The sequence below is a fragment of the Podarcis gaigeae genome, assembly GCF_964106915.1.
Source record: "Podarcis gaigeae genome assembly, chromosome: 13".
Taxonomy (NCBI): domain Eukaryota; kingdom Metazoa; phylum Chordata; class Lepidosauria; order Squamata; family Lacertidae; genus Podarcis; species Podarcis gaigeae.
Window position 1 is genome coordinate 19568361 of NC_139689.1, and position 15407 is coordinate 19583767.

A 15407-nucleotide genomic window follows, 5' to 3' on the forward strand; every position below is an offset into this window, starting at 1 on the left:
TTTCAGTTCCTTTTTATTATTAGAATTACCAGGACAAAATTCCATCCACACTGTTCATTATCCGGCGTTGCCTCGAGTGAAGCTCCACTTCCTCTTCTCTGTACTTCCCTATTCATCAGACTCCTCCTCCCTCCTATGGCAGCTGTCAAGTGCCACCCACCTCTGAGCCCTCTTCTCTGCCATTCTCAATGAACACCTGGTTTGGGGTGATAGAACAGGTTCTGGGGTACTCTCCAGCGACAGCTTGTGTCAGCCAGCCACTGCTCAGGCTCTGCCTGTTCTGTGCTACCTGGTTCTTGCTCCTCATCTTCCATTATTTCCCAACTTCTTCCTTCTTCTGGGTTGTGACCTGTGTCGAACCACTCTTCTAGATCTATACTATCAGCCCCTTCCTCCTCTCTGGAAGGCTCCTGGGCAGACTGTCTCCACCATTCCTCCTCATCTGCCCAGTCCCTGACATATACATATGCTAGAAAAATTCCAGACTTATCCACTCTGCTTTTTTTCTACTCACAGAGAGGTTTTTAAATAATAATAAAAAGTAGGAGAGCATTGAAAAGTGTGATTCCCCCATGCAGCTGAAGTAGTATAACGCATTCTGCAATCTCCTCCCCATCTTTAACTAATAAGTGTGTTCACCCAGTTAGCATTAAGGCAGATGCAACTAAAAAATAGCCCTCCTAGGGGCTAGGGTAGCCAACGTTATGTTCTCCTGATGTTTTGGACTACAATTCCCATAGTCCCTGGTTATGAGCTATACTGGCCAGAGCTGATCAAAATTAAGAGCCCACAGCATCTGGAGGGCACCATATTGCCTATTCCTGATCTAGGAAGAGGACACATGCTATATTATTGCAGGAGAGAGAGAAGGGGTAAGGTGAAGATTACTCCAGAGTTTGCTCCAGCTGCCTATTCACTGAGTCATCAGTCATCAACTGCCCAGTGGGAAGAAAAGAGAGGGACTCAGGCAAAGACCATCTCAGAGCTTCCAGTGGTGGCTGGAACCCATTGCTACTGGTAGGGTGGGAGGCAGGGAGTCCAGCAGTAGGTGGCGCCAGAGTGAATGATAGACAGAGCTGCCCGCTGGACTGGTTGCCAGTAAAAAGGCAGATAGGTAGTATAGGGCCTGGCTGAGGGCAAACTGAGGTTGGTGGGGCAGTGCCTTATGGACCAGTCTCCATGGACCTCCTCCAGTGGAACTCTCTGCTTGCCGCCATTTTACCACAAACTGGGAAGGATCCTGAATGCTTTGTTTAAGTTGCTGCTGTTTGCCGTGGTTTCTTTAAAACATAGCTTAATGTTTCTTGCATGCCACCTTGGGAAATAAATTGTTCAAATAAATATAAAGCCTGATGCTGTCCCCGTTCCACCTCATTAGCTTTCGCTTGGCAACGGCAATAAAACGTAGCGCACGATGATTATGTCATCCCATGCAGTTTAGATTGCCAGGTGTTAAAGCACAGAAGGGGAGACTGAGGTACGGAGGTGGTGAATTTGGCTGCAGCCTGGAAATGGGATATTGCTTGTGTGACATCACCATTAATGACGAGTTGCAGAAATCTTCTCGCTGTTGCTCTGGAAATTCAAAATATTTTTCCAGTTGAGATTATAAGAGCCTAACTATTCCTTCTTTTGTCCAGCAGGGGGCAATGATATTCTCTCTCTCTCTCTCTCTCTCTCTCTCTCTCTGAATCAAACACACACAATTATCTCAGTTCTGTTTTCAAGATTAAGTGTTTAGTAACTGCATGAAATAAATTTGGTACTCCGGGAGGGAAACTTGAGAAGTTATGTCATAATCAGAACAGAATTGTTGTCAACTGACCAGAAAAGCAAGCTGTGCTCTTGTGCCTTTTGAAAGTAGATTGGTTTTGCAAGAGAACAGCAGGTGAGGCTTTTCATAGCATGTAGATCAATGGTAGCTCCTCTGCTAATGCCTGCTGCACGTCAGTTCACTTGTTCAGAGCACTGGGACTGGCTGAAATGTTGGCAACCTTGAAACCAAGGTATTGCTAGAAGCAGGGTTTTCTTTTCAGGTAACCTGGCCTCTCCAGCTCCCACCGCAAAGGCCCTGCTTGTTAGCCTTAGCAGTCATTTTGCTAGCTTTATTGCCCATGTTGATTCTTCATAGCCAAGGCACACAGCACAGTTGTCAAGGCCAACTAAATAGTTTCAGGGCAGAGCTGTGGTGGTAGCTTCCACTCCTCTCCTCAGCTTAAAGCAGTAGTGAAACCCACCCTCCCCCAAATGAAAATGGGGGCAGGTACACAAGGGGCAAATTTGGGGTGTGTGTGCGAGAGAGAGAGAGAGCTCTGTGCCACATGTAAGAATTTTCTAAAAGAGAAACAATGCAATATTTTCTCTGAAGCTCCCAGTACAGGGTGGCCAAAATAGAAGGTTTGCTTAGAATTTCAATGTGAACCTCCCCAATTTGCACTTTCCAGAAAAATATATGAACCGAAAAGCAGTTATCCTTCAAAATTCACACATCTCCTGAATTTTGTGGTGTGGTTCTCCAACCAAATAATGTGTACAGAAATGTGTGTATTGGGGGGAAATGTGCAATAAAATGCATATATTAGTATATAGCATGTATTATATTGGGGAAAACTACCATATTTTTTGCTCTATAAGACGTACCAGACCATAAGACGCACCTAGTTTTTGGAGGAGGAAAACAAGAAAAAAAATATTCTGAATCTCAGAAGCCAGAACAACAAGAGGGATCGCTGCGCAGTGAAAGAAGCAATCCCTCTTGCTGTTTTGGCTTCTGGGATAGCTGCGCAGCCTGCATTCGCTCCATAAGACGTACACACATTTCCCCTTACTTTTTAGGAGGGAAAAAGTGAGTCTTATAGAGCAAAAAATACGGTACTTTAAATAATGTGTATATCACGCAAAATTGCATACAGAAATGTGTCTATTGGGAGAAATTTGCACTAAAATGCAGACAAATTTTCATGGAGACTTTGAAAGCATACATTGCAAACTGATGCAGTAATTTGGAGAACAGAACTGAAGACTGGAGAAACAAGACATGGAAAGAAACTGAGTTGGCAGGTTCCTCCATCCCTAGTACTGTGAATGTGACAGTTGTACAGAAAAAGGAATTTCAGCAGGTGGAACTGGCGTGCCAAGATCCACCTGTGGAAATTTCCTCTTTTATACAACTGTTAAACACTCAGGAGCCCTGCCTGGTTTATTCACCTGGTCGGCTTAGCTCCTATTGATTTTGAGGGAGCTAAAAATCTTCCCTACTCCAGTTCTGTCACCATTGGACAGACATGAGCCCACAGGGAACTGCTCTCTCTCTCGCTCGCTCTGCTGGAAATAAAGAAAAAGCGCTATTCTGTCTGTGGAAAGTGCCTTTCCTTTAAGTAGCCATAAGGGTCCTGCAGTGGCAATGGGAAGGAGGGTTACTTGACCAGGGAGAGTTCTGCTCCCTCTAGTCCCCCCCCCACACCATTTATGCCTCAAAGACTTAAGACCGTCTTCATCAACACTGTGCTCTTCAGATGTTTTGGACTACAATTCCCATCAGCCCCCAAGCTGTGGTGGCTAGGGCTTATGGGAGTTGTAGTCCAAAACATGTAACGGGCACTAGACTGGCAAAGTTTGACCTAGGAGGAGAAGCATTGTGTAAAGCCCACCTGAAATGTCAGGTGCCACACAGACAGTCCTAAGCAGTTAGCAAATATATGTGTTTTGCTGCATGAATGGTGAACTACACCATCCTTGAGCAATTTTGGTTGTCCAAGCTGCAGGTAACCAACGTCCAAACAGCTCTACTTGTTGAATAAGTGGGTATTTCCCAAACTGTGGTCCATGGACCACCAGCTTTATTCAGGTTCGTACAGAATTCAAATTACAGATTTCAGATTATAATACAGTGCAAATGTAAGAAATAAAAGATGCAATAAAAATACAATCGTATAGCTTCTAGCACATTAGAATTGCCACAGCAGGTAGAAAAACCATGAGATGGGCTGCCAAGACTGCAATTTTCAAGTGAGGGCAGGTAGTTTGGGAACCACGGGGATATTTCCTTGTAACTAGGCCTGGGATCTTATGGTAAAGGGTAGGTCAAAAATCTAATTAATTAATTGTTGTTTTTAAATAACAGATAAGTGGATTTCTGCTGCAAAGGTGCCCTTCGGTCCTCACGCTTAAAACCAAGTTACCGTATTTTTTGCTCTATAAGACTCACTTTTTCCCTCCTAAAAAGTAAGGGGAAATGTGTGTGCATCTTATGGAGCGAATGCAGGCTGCACAGCTATCCCAGAAGCCAGAACAGCAAGAGGGATCACTGCTTTCGCTGTGCAGCGATCCCTCTTGTTGTTCTGGCTTCTGAGATTCAGATTTTTTTCCCCTTGTTTTCCTCCTCCAAAAACTAGGTGCATCTTATGGTCTGGTGCGTCTTATAGAGCGAAAAATACGGTAGCGTCCACAGCATGTTGGATGTTTGAGGGGAGAAAGCTGCGGCAGTGCCAGCCAGCTTTTGTGGGGAAGAGCCATGGTAGGCCTTCTGCAGGCTCCCATAGGAGTGGGCAGCTAATGCTCCCTTTGGAAGGCAGTTCTGCTGAAACTGGCAAGTCTCACCTGCAAGTCAAGAAAGAGTAGAACTGGGGTGTGAGAAGAGCTTGTGTTATGTCTCCTTCCACAGCATTTCAAAAACTAGTCATTGTAATGGAGCAGGGCCACCAGGGGGCGCCCCAATAGCTACAGCTACATCCAGCCTGCACCTTAGAATGGAGAATAATAATAATAATAATAATAATAATAATAATAATAATAATAGGTTCACTTGCACAAGATGCAGTGATGGCCATCAGTGTGGCTGGCTTTAAAAGAGGATTAGACAAAAATTGACTACTAACAACGGCTCCTAGCCATTATGGCTACATTCTGCCTCCACTGTCTGGGGCAGTTTGCCTCTGAATACCAGTTGCCACAAATTGCAGGCAAGGAAAACTGCTGTTGCACTCCTGCCCTGAGAGTGGGCTCCCCTGTGAGAACAGGAAGAATTTCTAGCAGCTTTGTTGCGTCAAAATAGTAATAATAATAATAATAATTTATTATTTGTACCCCGCCCATCTGGCTGGGTTTCCCCAGCCACTCTGGGCGGCTTCCAACAAAGATGAAAAATACACTAAAATGTCACATATTAAAAACTTCCCTGAACAGGGCTGCCTTCAGATGTCTTCTAAATGTCAGGTAGTTGTTTATTGCTTTGACATCTGATGGGAGGGCGCTCCACAGGGCGGGCGCCACTACCGAGAAGGCCCTCTGCCTGGTTCCCTGTAACTTGGCTTCTCACAGTGAGGGAACCGCCAGAAGGCCCTCAGAGCTGGACCTCAGTGTCCGGGCAGAACGATGGGGGAGGAGACACTCCTTCAGATATACTGGACCAAGGCTGTTTAGGGCTTTAATAGCATTCCTAAATGGACTTTGCCCCCCAAATACACATTTCTAAATGTATTTTCTGTCAAAATAGGCAGTCATGGATGTATTCTCTTGTCAAAACCACACACTTTAAAATGGATTGAGATACATTTTTTAGGCAAGAGCTGTACCTCTGTAACGTTTGGATGAAGATGAAATCTAGTGGATAGCAACAGTCTGATCCTCACCTTAGTCTGGCAAGTGTGGATCAGCTCAGTTTGTACAAGAATTCCCAGGGATTGAGCTCCTCAAGGAGCCCTAATCCTTTCTTAGAGAGCAGTGGGATATAAATCCATACGCTTTGGAGAGTTGGAGTTGAACAGCTTGTTAACCTTTCGCTGCCATGAATGGTTGGCCCTGTCATTCTTCAAGGGCTCAAATCCTGCTCCATGTCACTAGAAGTTAAATATCTGAGCAGGTGGGTAGGCGCATAGCCTCTCTGCAGTGCATGTAGGCAAATGCCTGAACATGAGCGCAAACTGTGGCTGCCGAGGGGTATTTTGAACTGCTGCTGACATATTGGGCCCGGCCATTACGTGTGCTTGTTTTGTTCAAAAGGACAACCACCCTCTTGGCTTTTAAGCCAGCCAAGGGCAAGCTGAACAGCAGGGAACACCAACCTTTTGGAGTCCATGGGCCCATGCGCAAGTCTGAGAAGCTCTTGTGGGCAACACACACAGAGCAACGAAGAACACGCCACAACCTATCCTGTTGGCTATAACCAAATGCTTCTTGCACATCTAATCTCAGCAAGGAGAGGGGAATCTGTGGCCACCAGAGGAGGCCTCTGTGAGCACCCTCAGGCACCATGCTGGCAACCCCTGTATACAAGATAAAGTCAGGTGAAGGGTGCCTACAACCCTGCGCCATTGTGGAGGTGGCCAAACAAACATTTCTCATTTTAATCCAGTGTTTTTCAATGTGTGGGTCCCCAGATGTTGTTGGACTACAACTCCCATCATGCCTAGCCAGCATGACCAGTGGCCAGGGATGATGGGAGCTGTAGTCCAACAACATATGAGGACCCACAGGTTGAGAACCGCTGTAAATCTGTGAATGGGGGGGTCGCAGATGTGGTGGGTGGGATGGGAAGAAACAAATAAAGGCCAAAGACGAGGGGTAGGCATTCACTCTCCCTTTTCCCCAAGGCGGTCACCCCACCTTGGTTCATGGGTGGGCCGGCCCTGGGGATTTAACCATTTCCCCGCCAGCTGGGACCCTGGTCTGGAGCAGGGCCTTCATGCCTGTTATTTAGTTGAAGTAAGCCATTCATCCTATTGCTACAAGTGGGGTTAACATCATGTCTAGGTTCATAGCCTCACCATACATTTAAAGCACATGGCTTCCCCGAAGGAATTCTGGGAACTATAGTTTGCTAAGGGTGCTGGGAATTATAGCTCTGTAGTAGAAACTACAGCTCTCAGGATTCTTTGGGGGAAGCCACGAGTGTTGCAATGGTATAAATATGCTTTAAATGTGTAGATGTGACTGAGTTCGACCTTCAGAGAGCCCCTCTTAGCTTTCTTTTTCTCAATGCCCAACAAACAGAAGCATATTGACTTACTAAGTATGTTTTCTGTGTTCTCCGTTACGAGGGGGCCTTCAGGGTCAGGGTCAGGCCTGGGCTCTAGGAAGTACTCAGAAGCAACACAGCTGCCCTTTTTCTGACCTGCGGAAGAAGAAAACACATCATATTCATGGTGTCAAAAGCTTCTGGGAAGAGGCCAAAGGTGGGAACCTCATACAGGTCCAAGGGGTGGAAAGGACTGTATGTCACTGAGGTAGGTCTAGCCAAGTGAGAGGACCAGCAGGGCCAGCCCTACTATTAGGCAGAGTAGGCAGGTGCCTCGGATGGTAGATGTTGTGAGGAGCAGGAGGCAGTGGCAATCCCCTATGGCCATTCCTATCCCCTGGAGCTGAAGCCCCAGCAGCAGTGGTGTTTCCTGTTGCTAGTCTGGTTTGAGGAGGGTCTGGTTGCCTGCACCTCTCACCCATTCAGCTTCTTCCACAGACAGCACTGGTGCGAAAGGCCTTGCACCAAGTGAGCACCAGAGCACATGCTGTTCTTACCAGATGCCTGAGGAAAACCCACAAACAGGACCTGAGCACAAGAGCCCACTTGCAATTCCTCCAGCAACGGGTATTGAGAAGCATGCTGCCTCTGGTAGGGAACATAGCCACTGTGGCAACGAGCCACTGACAGCACACAACTCAACTCAGGCCGCATATTTCAGTGGGCAGAGCATGTTGCTCTGCTGACTTGATGCATGCCAGTGCTGCCACACTGCAGGTTTTATTCAAGTGGGTAACAAAGCAGGGGCTAGGAAGAAAGGCCGCCCAGTGGCGTAGCGTGGGGGGTGCAGGGGGGGGCCGGCCGCACCGGGCGCAACATCTGGGGGGCGCACTCGCACTCGCAGCTCTCTGCCCCTACCTGGCTCACTCTCTCTCACTGCAGTGCTGGCTGTGCGAATCCGATCCGAGCCGCCGGGTCGCCGCCCACTGTGGAGGGGGTGGGTGCCAGGCGTGTGGTGCGGAGAGAGAGCGAGGGACTATCTGGGGGAGGGACAGTGCAGCGGCCGCCCAGCGCAGCGCTGAGCCCGGGAGAGAACCACACCAGACCAGACCAGGCAGCAGCAAGAAGAAGCTGGCAGCGGCGGCAGGTTAGGGGGCGCAAATTACTTGCCTTGCCCCGGGTGCTGACAACCCACCCTACGCCGCTGAGGCCACCCCAGGACATTTTGCTGCTTGAGGTGGACAAGATCTGTTCCCCTCCCCAATATTCCATCCATCGAAACCTCCTGAGCTGTTGACTCTTGCTTCAAGTTGGGAAAGTTATCTTCTGCTACACAAGAGGGCAGCTGACTAGCTTAGGGAACGTGCAGCTGGCCATGTGGCGCACACAATTTGCCATCGAGGCTACCTCCAAGGCACCTGAAGCTTTAGTCAGCTGCCTCACTCTGCCCAATGGCAGATAGAGCAAGCAGCAGCAAGGTGGTATTATTATTACTTATTTCATTTGTGGGAGTGAGTTCCATAGTTTAACCACGCGCTTCATGAAGAGGCAGGACATTTGCATTAGGGAATTGAGGAATGGGGAAATGAGAGCTAGAGAAGTTCACACGGGGCCTACATGGATGCTCTTGCATGGGGAAAGTGACCACAGAAGGAAGTTTCAGAGGTGAACAGGTAGGATGGGGGGATTATAGAAAAAGAAGGCCAAGAATGTATATTGCAGCTGTGTGGGTGAGTGATGAAACACACATTATAATTTGAAGTAACCAACCAAAGTACAGTGGTACCTCAGGTTTACAGACGCTTCAGGTTACAGACTCCGCTAACCCAGAAATAGTACCTCGGGTTAAGAACTTTGCTTCAGGATGAGAACAGAAATCGCACAGTGGCGGCACAGTAGCAGCAAGAGGCCCCATTAGCTAAAGTGGTTCTTCGGGTTAAGAACAGTTTCAGGTTAAGAACGGACCTCCGGAACGAATTAAGTTCTTAACCCGAGGTACCACTGTACAGGATTCAGGTCTTGTGGTTTTAAACTAAAGGAAGTAGACTAAACCCTCACTCTGAAGGCAGTTCTGAACCTACAGAATTCTTCCGCATTTTGAGGTACACGCTGCCAGTATTAATGCCATTGTATCTTGAGTGGTAGATTAAGATTCAGTGGGCAGTTTGATCTCAAACATTTGTTTCAGGAACGAGGTTCCTGAATGATGGCTGTTAAAATCACCTTTTTGAAAACTGAGCTGCTCTTCTGCTCCTCAGAAGAGTTTTGCTCTTCTGTTAACAACCAGCAGTCAGATTGTGTCCAGCAACCTAAGCTTTGCAAGAGTTCAGCTGCAAGTGCATGTAGACTTGCAGGCAAACAGAGCAAAACCCAGATATGTGTTGTTGTTTTTAATTCCCCAATGCATGGCCTTACAACTCACTCCCCTCTCCTGATCACTTTCCTCAATTAGATGAAAACACAAATTATGGAAGCAGAGGAAGCCATGCAAGCCTGACAAAGCAGTTTAGATCTGGCCTAGTGACGTCATCATCTGTAACTGGAGTCTCCAGGTGTGACACGAGGCAATTTTGAGAGGGGAAACTTGACTTTTCAAGGCTCTTACCGGCAAAGAAACAGACCCTCCAGAGCCCAGCGTGCAGTGCCATGACTATCTCGGTGGTCTGGTTCTGCGGAAACACAATCCCTTCCTCCATGAACAGCCAGTAGTCAGTACTGACGGCGATGCCCACCAGGAGCAGTCCACACGCTCCGAAAACACTAGACAGCAGGGTCAGGGCGCGGCTGCTGCAGTTACTCATCCTAGGTGACAGGGGGAGCCACTGGCCAAATGCAGCGCAAGGACCTGGAGGAGGAATTGATAACAATCAGCTAGAGAAACCAGATATTCACACAAATCACACACAGACACCCCGCCCAAAAGCTATACTCACATTAAATTTGAGCTTTTCCTAGTCAAACCAATGGGTTCTCAGAGGCCCCAATAGTTACTGGCTCCCATATTCTTCCTCTTTAACCACAATATCTTTATTTTCACCAAGAGAACATGGCGGCTGGCTCTAAGCACCACCCTACCTCACTAAAACCTCTCAAAGAGTTCAAGAGGTCTTGGCTACAAGACCTTTCACCTTCTAACTCAGGAGTGAGGAACATCCAGCCTGCGGGCTAAACTAGGCCCGCCAATCTGGCCTGCAGAAGCCGTTTTTGGCCAGCCACGCCCATCTGTCACTCATATGATGTTATCTGGACACCTACCTTTTACCATATAGCCTCAGGTGCAGGATAGGCAAAGCCACAGCTGCCAAGGAGCCACCAGCAGGGCACAAGTGCGTTGGGTCTTGCTTTTGGTGCAAGATGCAAGCCCTGCTGCTTTGGGGGATGAGGATTGGTTCTACTTGCCTGCCTATCAAAAGTGAGCCCATGGAGGGTTGGACACCTTTTTAATCCAGCCCACAGGGCAAAAGTAGTTCTCTGCTTTTGCTCTGACTCAGTAAATTTTTTAAACATAAAAATAAATCCATATCCCATCCATTCTCCCAAAGGATGACTCGGGGCAACAGATACTTCTGTGATTTATAAAATTACAGTTAAAAACAAAATAAAAACATATCAAAGGCATTTAAAGACAGTTGGAAGCTTTTAAAGATAACAGAACAAAACATCTAAAACAAATTTAAGAACCAAATCAGGTGACTAGATAGCGCCAATGAAATAGAAAAGATTTCAGCAGGCACTTGCCGGATTTTAAACTTCCACTCTACATGACAACCCTGAGAGGCCTTCTAATGACTCTCTCCTAGCTTTCATACTCTGATGAGGAACCCCTTCATGACTGCCCTCAAATCCCAGAACACTGCAGAAGATTCTGGGGGCAGTGTTCTGTTTGTGTAGGGTGTCATCCACATACCTATTACAAGGACTGAGAGGGTGTCCAAGAATACTCCCACAATGACCCTGAATAACACTATTCCTGGTGCCCTAGAATTTGCCCACAATATATCCTTCAGGCAGCTGGTCCACCAGATCTCACAGTAAGTTTCTAAGGAGCTCCAGATTTCCTGGAAATAGTTTGAAAACTCTTCTACCAGAAATGCTTACTTCCACCTACATATTCTCCTTAAAGGTAAATGTAAAGGACCCCTGACAGTTACGTCCAGTCTCAGACGACTCTGGGATTGCGCCGCTCATCTCGCTTTACAGGCCGAGGGTGCCGGCACTTGTCCGCAGACAGTTTTTCCAGGTCATGTGGCCAGCATGACTAAGCCGCTTCTGGCACAATGGAACACCGAAACCAGAGCAGTGCACGGAAACGCTGTTTACCTTCCCACCGGAGCGGTACCTGTTTATCTACTTGCACTTTTTGGTGTGCTTTCAAACTGCTAAATTGGCAGGAGCTGGGACTGAGCAACGGGAACTCAACCCGTTGCAGGGATTCGAACTGCCGACCTTCTGATCGGCAAGCCCAAAAGGCTCAGTGGTTTAGACCCCAGCGCCACCCGCATCCCTACACATTCTCCTTACTCTCCCCCCCCAAATCTGGGTTATGAAATCTCCACCACCCATACCCTAGCTAGCCCATTAGGCCTTCTGACATAACGCAAGCAAGATTCATAGTTCTCTCCATTCCAGCATAATTCTCTAGCTCACAGTTCATGGATTTTCATTCCAACCAGTGTAGCCTTGCTTCTTCCAAGAACCATAGAATCATAGAGGTGGAAGGGACCACACAGGTCATCTAGTCCAAACCCCTGCAATGCAGGAAGGTTTTGCCCAAGGTGAAACTCAAACCAACAACCCTGAGATTAAGAGTCTCATGCTCTACCAACTGAGCTATCCCAGAGCTAATGTGAAGAAGCCAGACACCCTGGTGTCTACCATGTCTGAGGAGCCCTCAGTAAAGTGCCTTCTGGCAGGACCTGTCCTACATTTCTGGGCCTCCTCCCTCAGGTAGTGGCTGCAGCAGGGCTGCCATCACCACTGGGCATCTGGGTCTGAGAGCTGCCCTTTTAATTTCCTATAATTTTCTGAAGTGCCAGACTTTGTTTTTTCAAGAGGAACCCAGGGCAGGTGTCAGAGGGGGACCCTCCCAGGGTGTGGGCTCCAAGCACTTGCCCAATCAATCCACTTCTTGGTCACGATCTCACCAAGTTTTCTTTTAAAGGGTCAGGTGGCTTTCCTGCCTTCCTTGCTCTGAGCCTTCCTGCCACCTTCCCCAGAACAATCCAGCATTCCTGATCCCCAGTTTAGGAATATACATTCTCAAAATAATAGTAATAATAATAATAATTTATTTATACCCCACCCATCTGGCTGAGTTTCCCCAGTCACTCTGGGCGGCTCCCAATCAAGTGTTAAAAACAATACAGCATTAAATATTAAAAACTTCCCTAAACTGGGCTGCCTTCAGATGTCTTTTAAAGATAGGATAGCTGCTTATTTCCTTCACATCTGAAGGGAGGGTGTTCCACAGTGTGGGCGGCACTATCGAGAAGGTCCTCTGCCTGATTCCCTGTAGCTTCACTCTTCGCAGTGAGGGAACCACCAGAAGGCCCTCGGCGCTGGATCTCAGTGTCCGGGCTGAATGATGGGGGTGGAGACACTCCTTCAGGTCCATAGAGGAAAAGCTGTAGCTCAGTGGTAGAGCATATGGGTCTTAGGAACAGTGAAAGTTGCCTTATCCCAATTTCTTGGTCCTTCTGACCATGTTCCAAGCCCTAGCTGGAGATACTAGGGATTGCATCTGAGACCTTTTGCATGCAAAGGAGATGTTCTGCCACTGAGTTCTGGTCCCGAGTTAAGGTCCAGGGTTCAATCCCTGCGTCTCATGGGGGAAAGCCCCTTGCCTGATATGCTGGAGAGCCACTGCCAATTGACGTGGACCAGCCTTCCCCAACCTGCCGCCCTCCAGATGTTTTGGCCTTCAGCTCCAGCCAGCGCAGCTGTGGTAGAATTCTGCTGCAGGCCAAACCGAGCTTAGATGGCCTAAGGGCCTTGGCTTGGCACGAGGAGGCTACCTATGTACAAAAAAAGCCCATTTCTTTAGAATTTTGTTGGGATTTTTAACAAAGCAAAATGCAGGGTGCAAAATAGACCACCACAGTCCTCAAAATGAATATTGCAGAATCATATTTGGTTCATGCTTGTTGCAACCACTAAAGCAGAGAACTCATCAGCAGCTCATAATGACCAAGCTCATTACAGAGATAAGAGACACTGCTGACTTTAAATGCTCTGGGTAGAGCTGATCCCAATACACCAAAAATGATCCCATAGATTGGGAATGGTGAATTATGAGCATGTTTACTCATAAATAAGTCCTGCTGTGTTCAGTGGGGCTTGCCTCCAGGTAAGGGCTTAAACCCCGCAAAAAAAATAAAAAGGGTAAAGAATTTATATTGTAACACACTAAGAGATCTGGCTGCCACATAGGGCTGAGGGAGGCATAATGGTTTTTGCTTTCCTTCTAGGAAGTCAGAAGGGTCTAGCTCAGTGGTGGGGAACCTGCGGCCCTTCAGAAGTTGTTGGACTCTAATTCTAATAGACTCAAAGCACACACGACTTTCCCCAAAGAATCATGGGAACTGTAGTTTGTTAAGGGTGCTGGGAATTGTGACTCTGTTGGGGTAAACTACATGTCCCAGGATTCTTGGGGGGAAGTCATGTGCTTTTAATATACAGTACTTTAAATGTATATTGGCATGTCTCGGTTCCAGATAGTTTCAATAAAGTGAATATCGCAATAAATCGAGTCACATCATATTTTGGGGGGTTTTCTAATGCATATAAAAGTTATGTTTACACTATACTGTGGTCTATTAAGCCAGGCCCCCTTGGCAGCTGGGGGGGGAGGGGGGAAACCCAGCCCCAGCCCTAGCCAGCTCCACTCCCTTGGACAGAAGAGCATTGGTGGCGGACTTTCTTCCCCTGCTGGCACCTGCACCCACATCCTCGTGAGAAGCAATATCTGTGAAGCGCAATAAAACGAGGTGTGCTTGCAGTGTGTATATGCTGCCAGAGAAGAAATGGCCTGTGAAAATGGAGGGAAGGGAGAGAGAAGGGAGTGTGTGTGGACAGGGAAGAGGAGTAATTGTAGGGCTGCCATACGTTCAGATTTTCCTGGGATTTCAAAGGCGAGAATTCTCTCCAGGGAGAATTTCTGAAAGGCTGCGCATTGTCAATCGAAAATTGTGGTGTTTTGGCTCAACAACTTTTTGGGTGTGCTGGTTTTCACCCTTTGAAATATGACTACCCTAAGTAACTCACAAGGCTAATGTTCACATGTTGATTTGAAATGACTAGACAAACCTTTGGCTGCAAACCTCCAGTCCAGGGCTTTCCAAACTTGGGTCTCCAGCTGTTTTTGGACTACAACTCCCATCATCCCTAGCTAGCAGGACCAGTGGTCAGGGATGATGGGAACTGTAGTCCAAAAACAGCTGGAGACCCAAGTTTGGAAAGCCTTGCTCTAGTCCACCTCTAAAGCTTTATAACCACAGCAGTACATCACCATCACCCCCCAATCATTTATTCTAGTGCTTGCTTCGGGTTGTGGGGGCGCGACTTGGCGGGATACCTACAATGGGCAGAAGTTTAACTTTGCGCTGTGTGACATATATTTCTATCTTGCTTTCCTGCCCAGGAGCTCAAGGTCATGTATGTATTCCTACCCTCCCCCCTTTTATATTTGCAACAGTCCTTTGAGGTAGGCTAAGCAAAGTTACTTTACATCCATGTCAATAGATTATTGGGGGGGGGGGCGCCTCGGATGGAAGGCAGGGACCGCAATCCACAAACAGTGGTACCTCGGGTTAGGGACACTTCAGGTTACAGACGCTTCAGGTTACAGACTCCGCTAACCCAGAAATAGTACCTCGGGTTAAGAACTTTGCTTCAGGATGAGAACAGAAATCACGTGGCGGCAGCAGGAGGCCCCATTAGCTAAAGTGGTGCTTCTGGTTAAGAACAGTTTCAGGTTAAGAACGGACCTCTGGAACGAATTAAGCTCTTAACCCGAGGTACCACTGTACAATGAACTGGCACCTCCTCCCTCTTGCCCTCTCCTTCTGGTGCCAATCTGCACAAGCACTCAGAGGAGAAGAGGGCGGCCATGCACCCTGGTTTACAGAGGACAGCCCTTTCTTCGAAGGGCTCTATGCGGTCCAAGTCTGGATTAAGGAGAAGCAGGAGAGGCCTTGAAGTTGCCTGTCACTGGTGAGCACCTGAACAGCAGACGGAGCAGGCCACCAGGTTGCAGCCTTTCCCAACCATGCCGAGAGCCAGTGCTGGTCCTACTCAGGAGTAGACCCGTTGAGGTCAAATTCACACTACTTACTTAGGTGCATGCGTTTTCTACTACTCTGACCCGAACTTAGTTGAATGGATGCATCCCTGAATTTGCATCTTGACAGAAAATCAGCGTATGGAAATTTGACGCAGACCTGGCATCCTCTCT

At 47.6% G+C, this 15407-nt stretch overlaps 1 protein-coding gene across 2 annotated transcripts in view; it reads right to left on the bottom strand.

The window, feature by feature from the left end:
• CACNG7 (calcium voltage-gated channel auxiliary subunit gamma 7) overlaps positions 1-15407 on the bottom strand; it is a 40422-nt gene that overhangs the window by 14306 nt on the left and 10709 nt on the right. For both annotated transcript variants that reach the window (XM_083707828.1, XM_083707829.1), the window contains 2 exons: positions 9561-9800; positions 7007-7111 (listed from right to left, as the gene is read on the bottom strand). In XM_083707828.1, the coding sequence (XP_083563954.1) occupies positions 7007-7111; positions 9561-9756 (301 nt within the window). In that variant the 5' untranslated portion in view covers positions 9757-9800. The remainder of the gene's footprint in view (positions 1-7006; positions 7112-9560; positions 9801-15407) is intronic.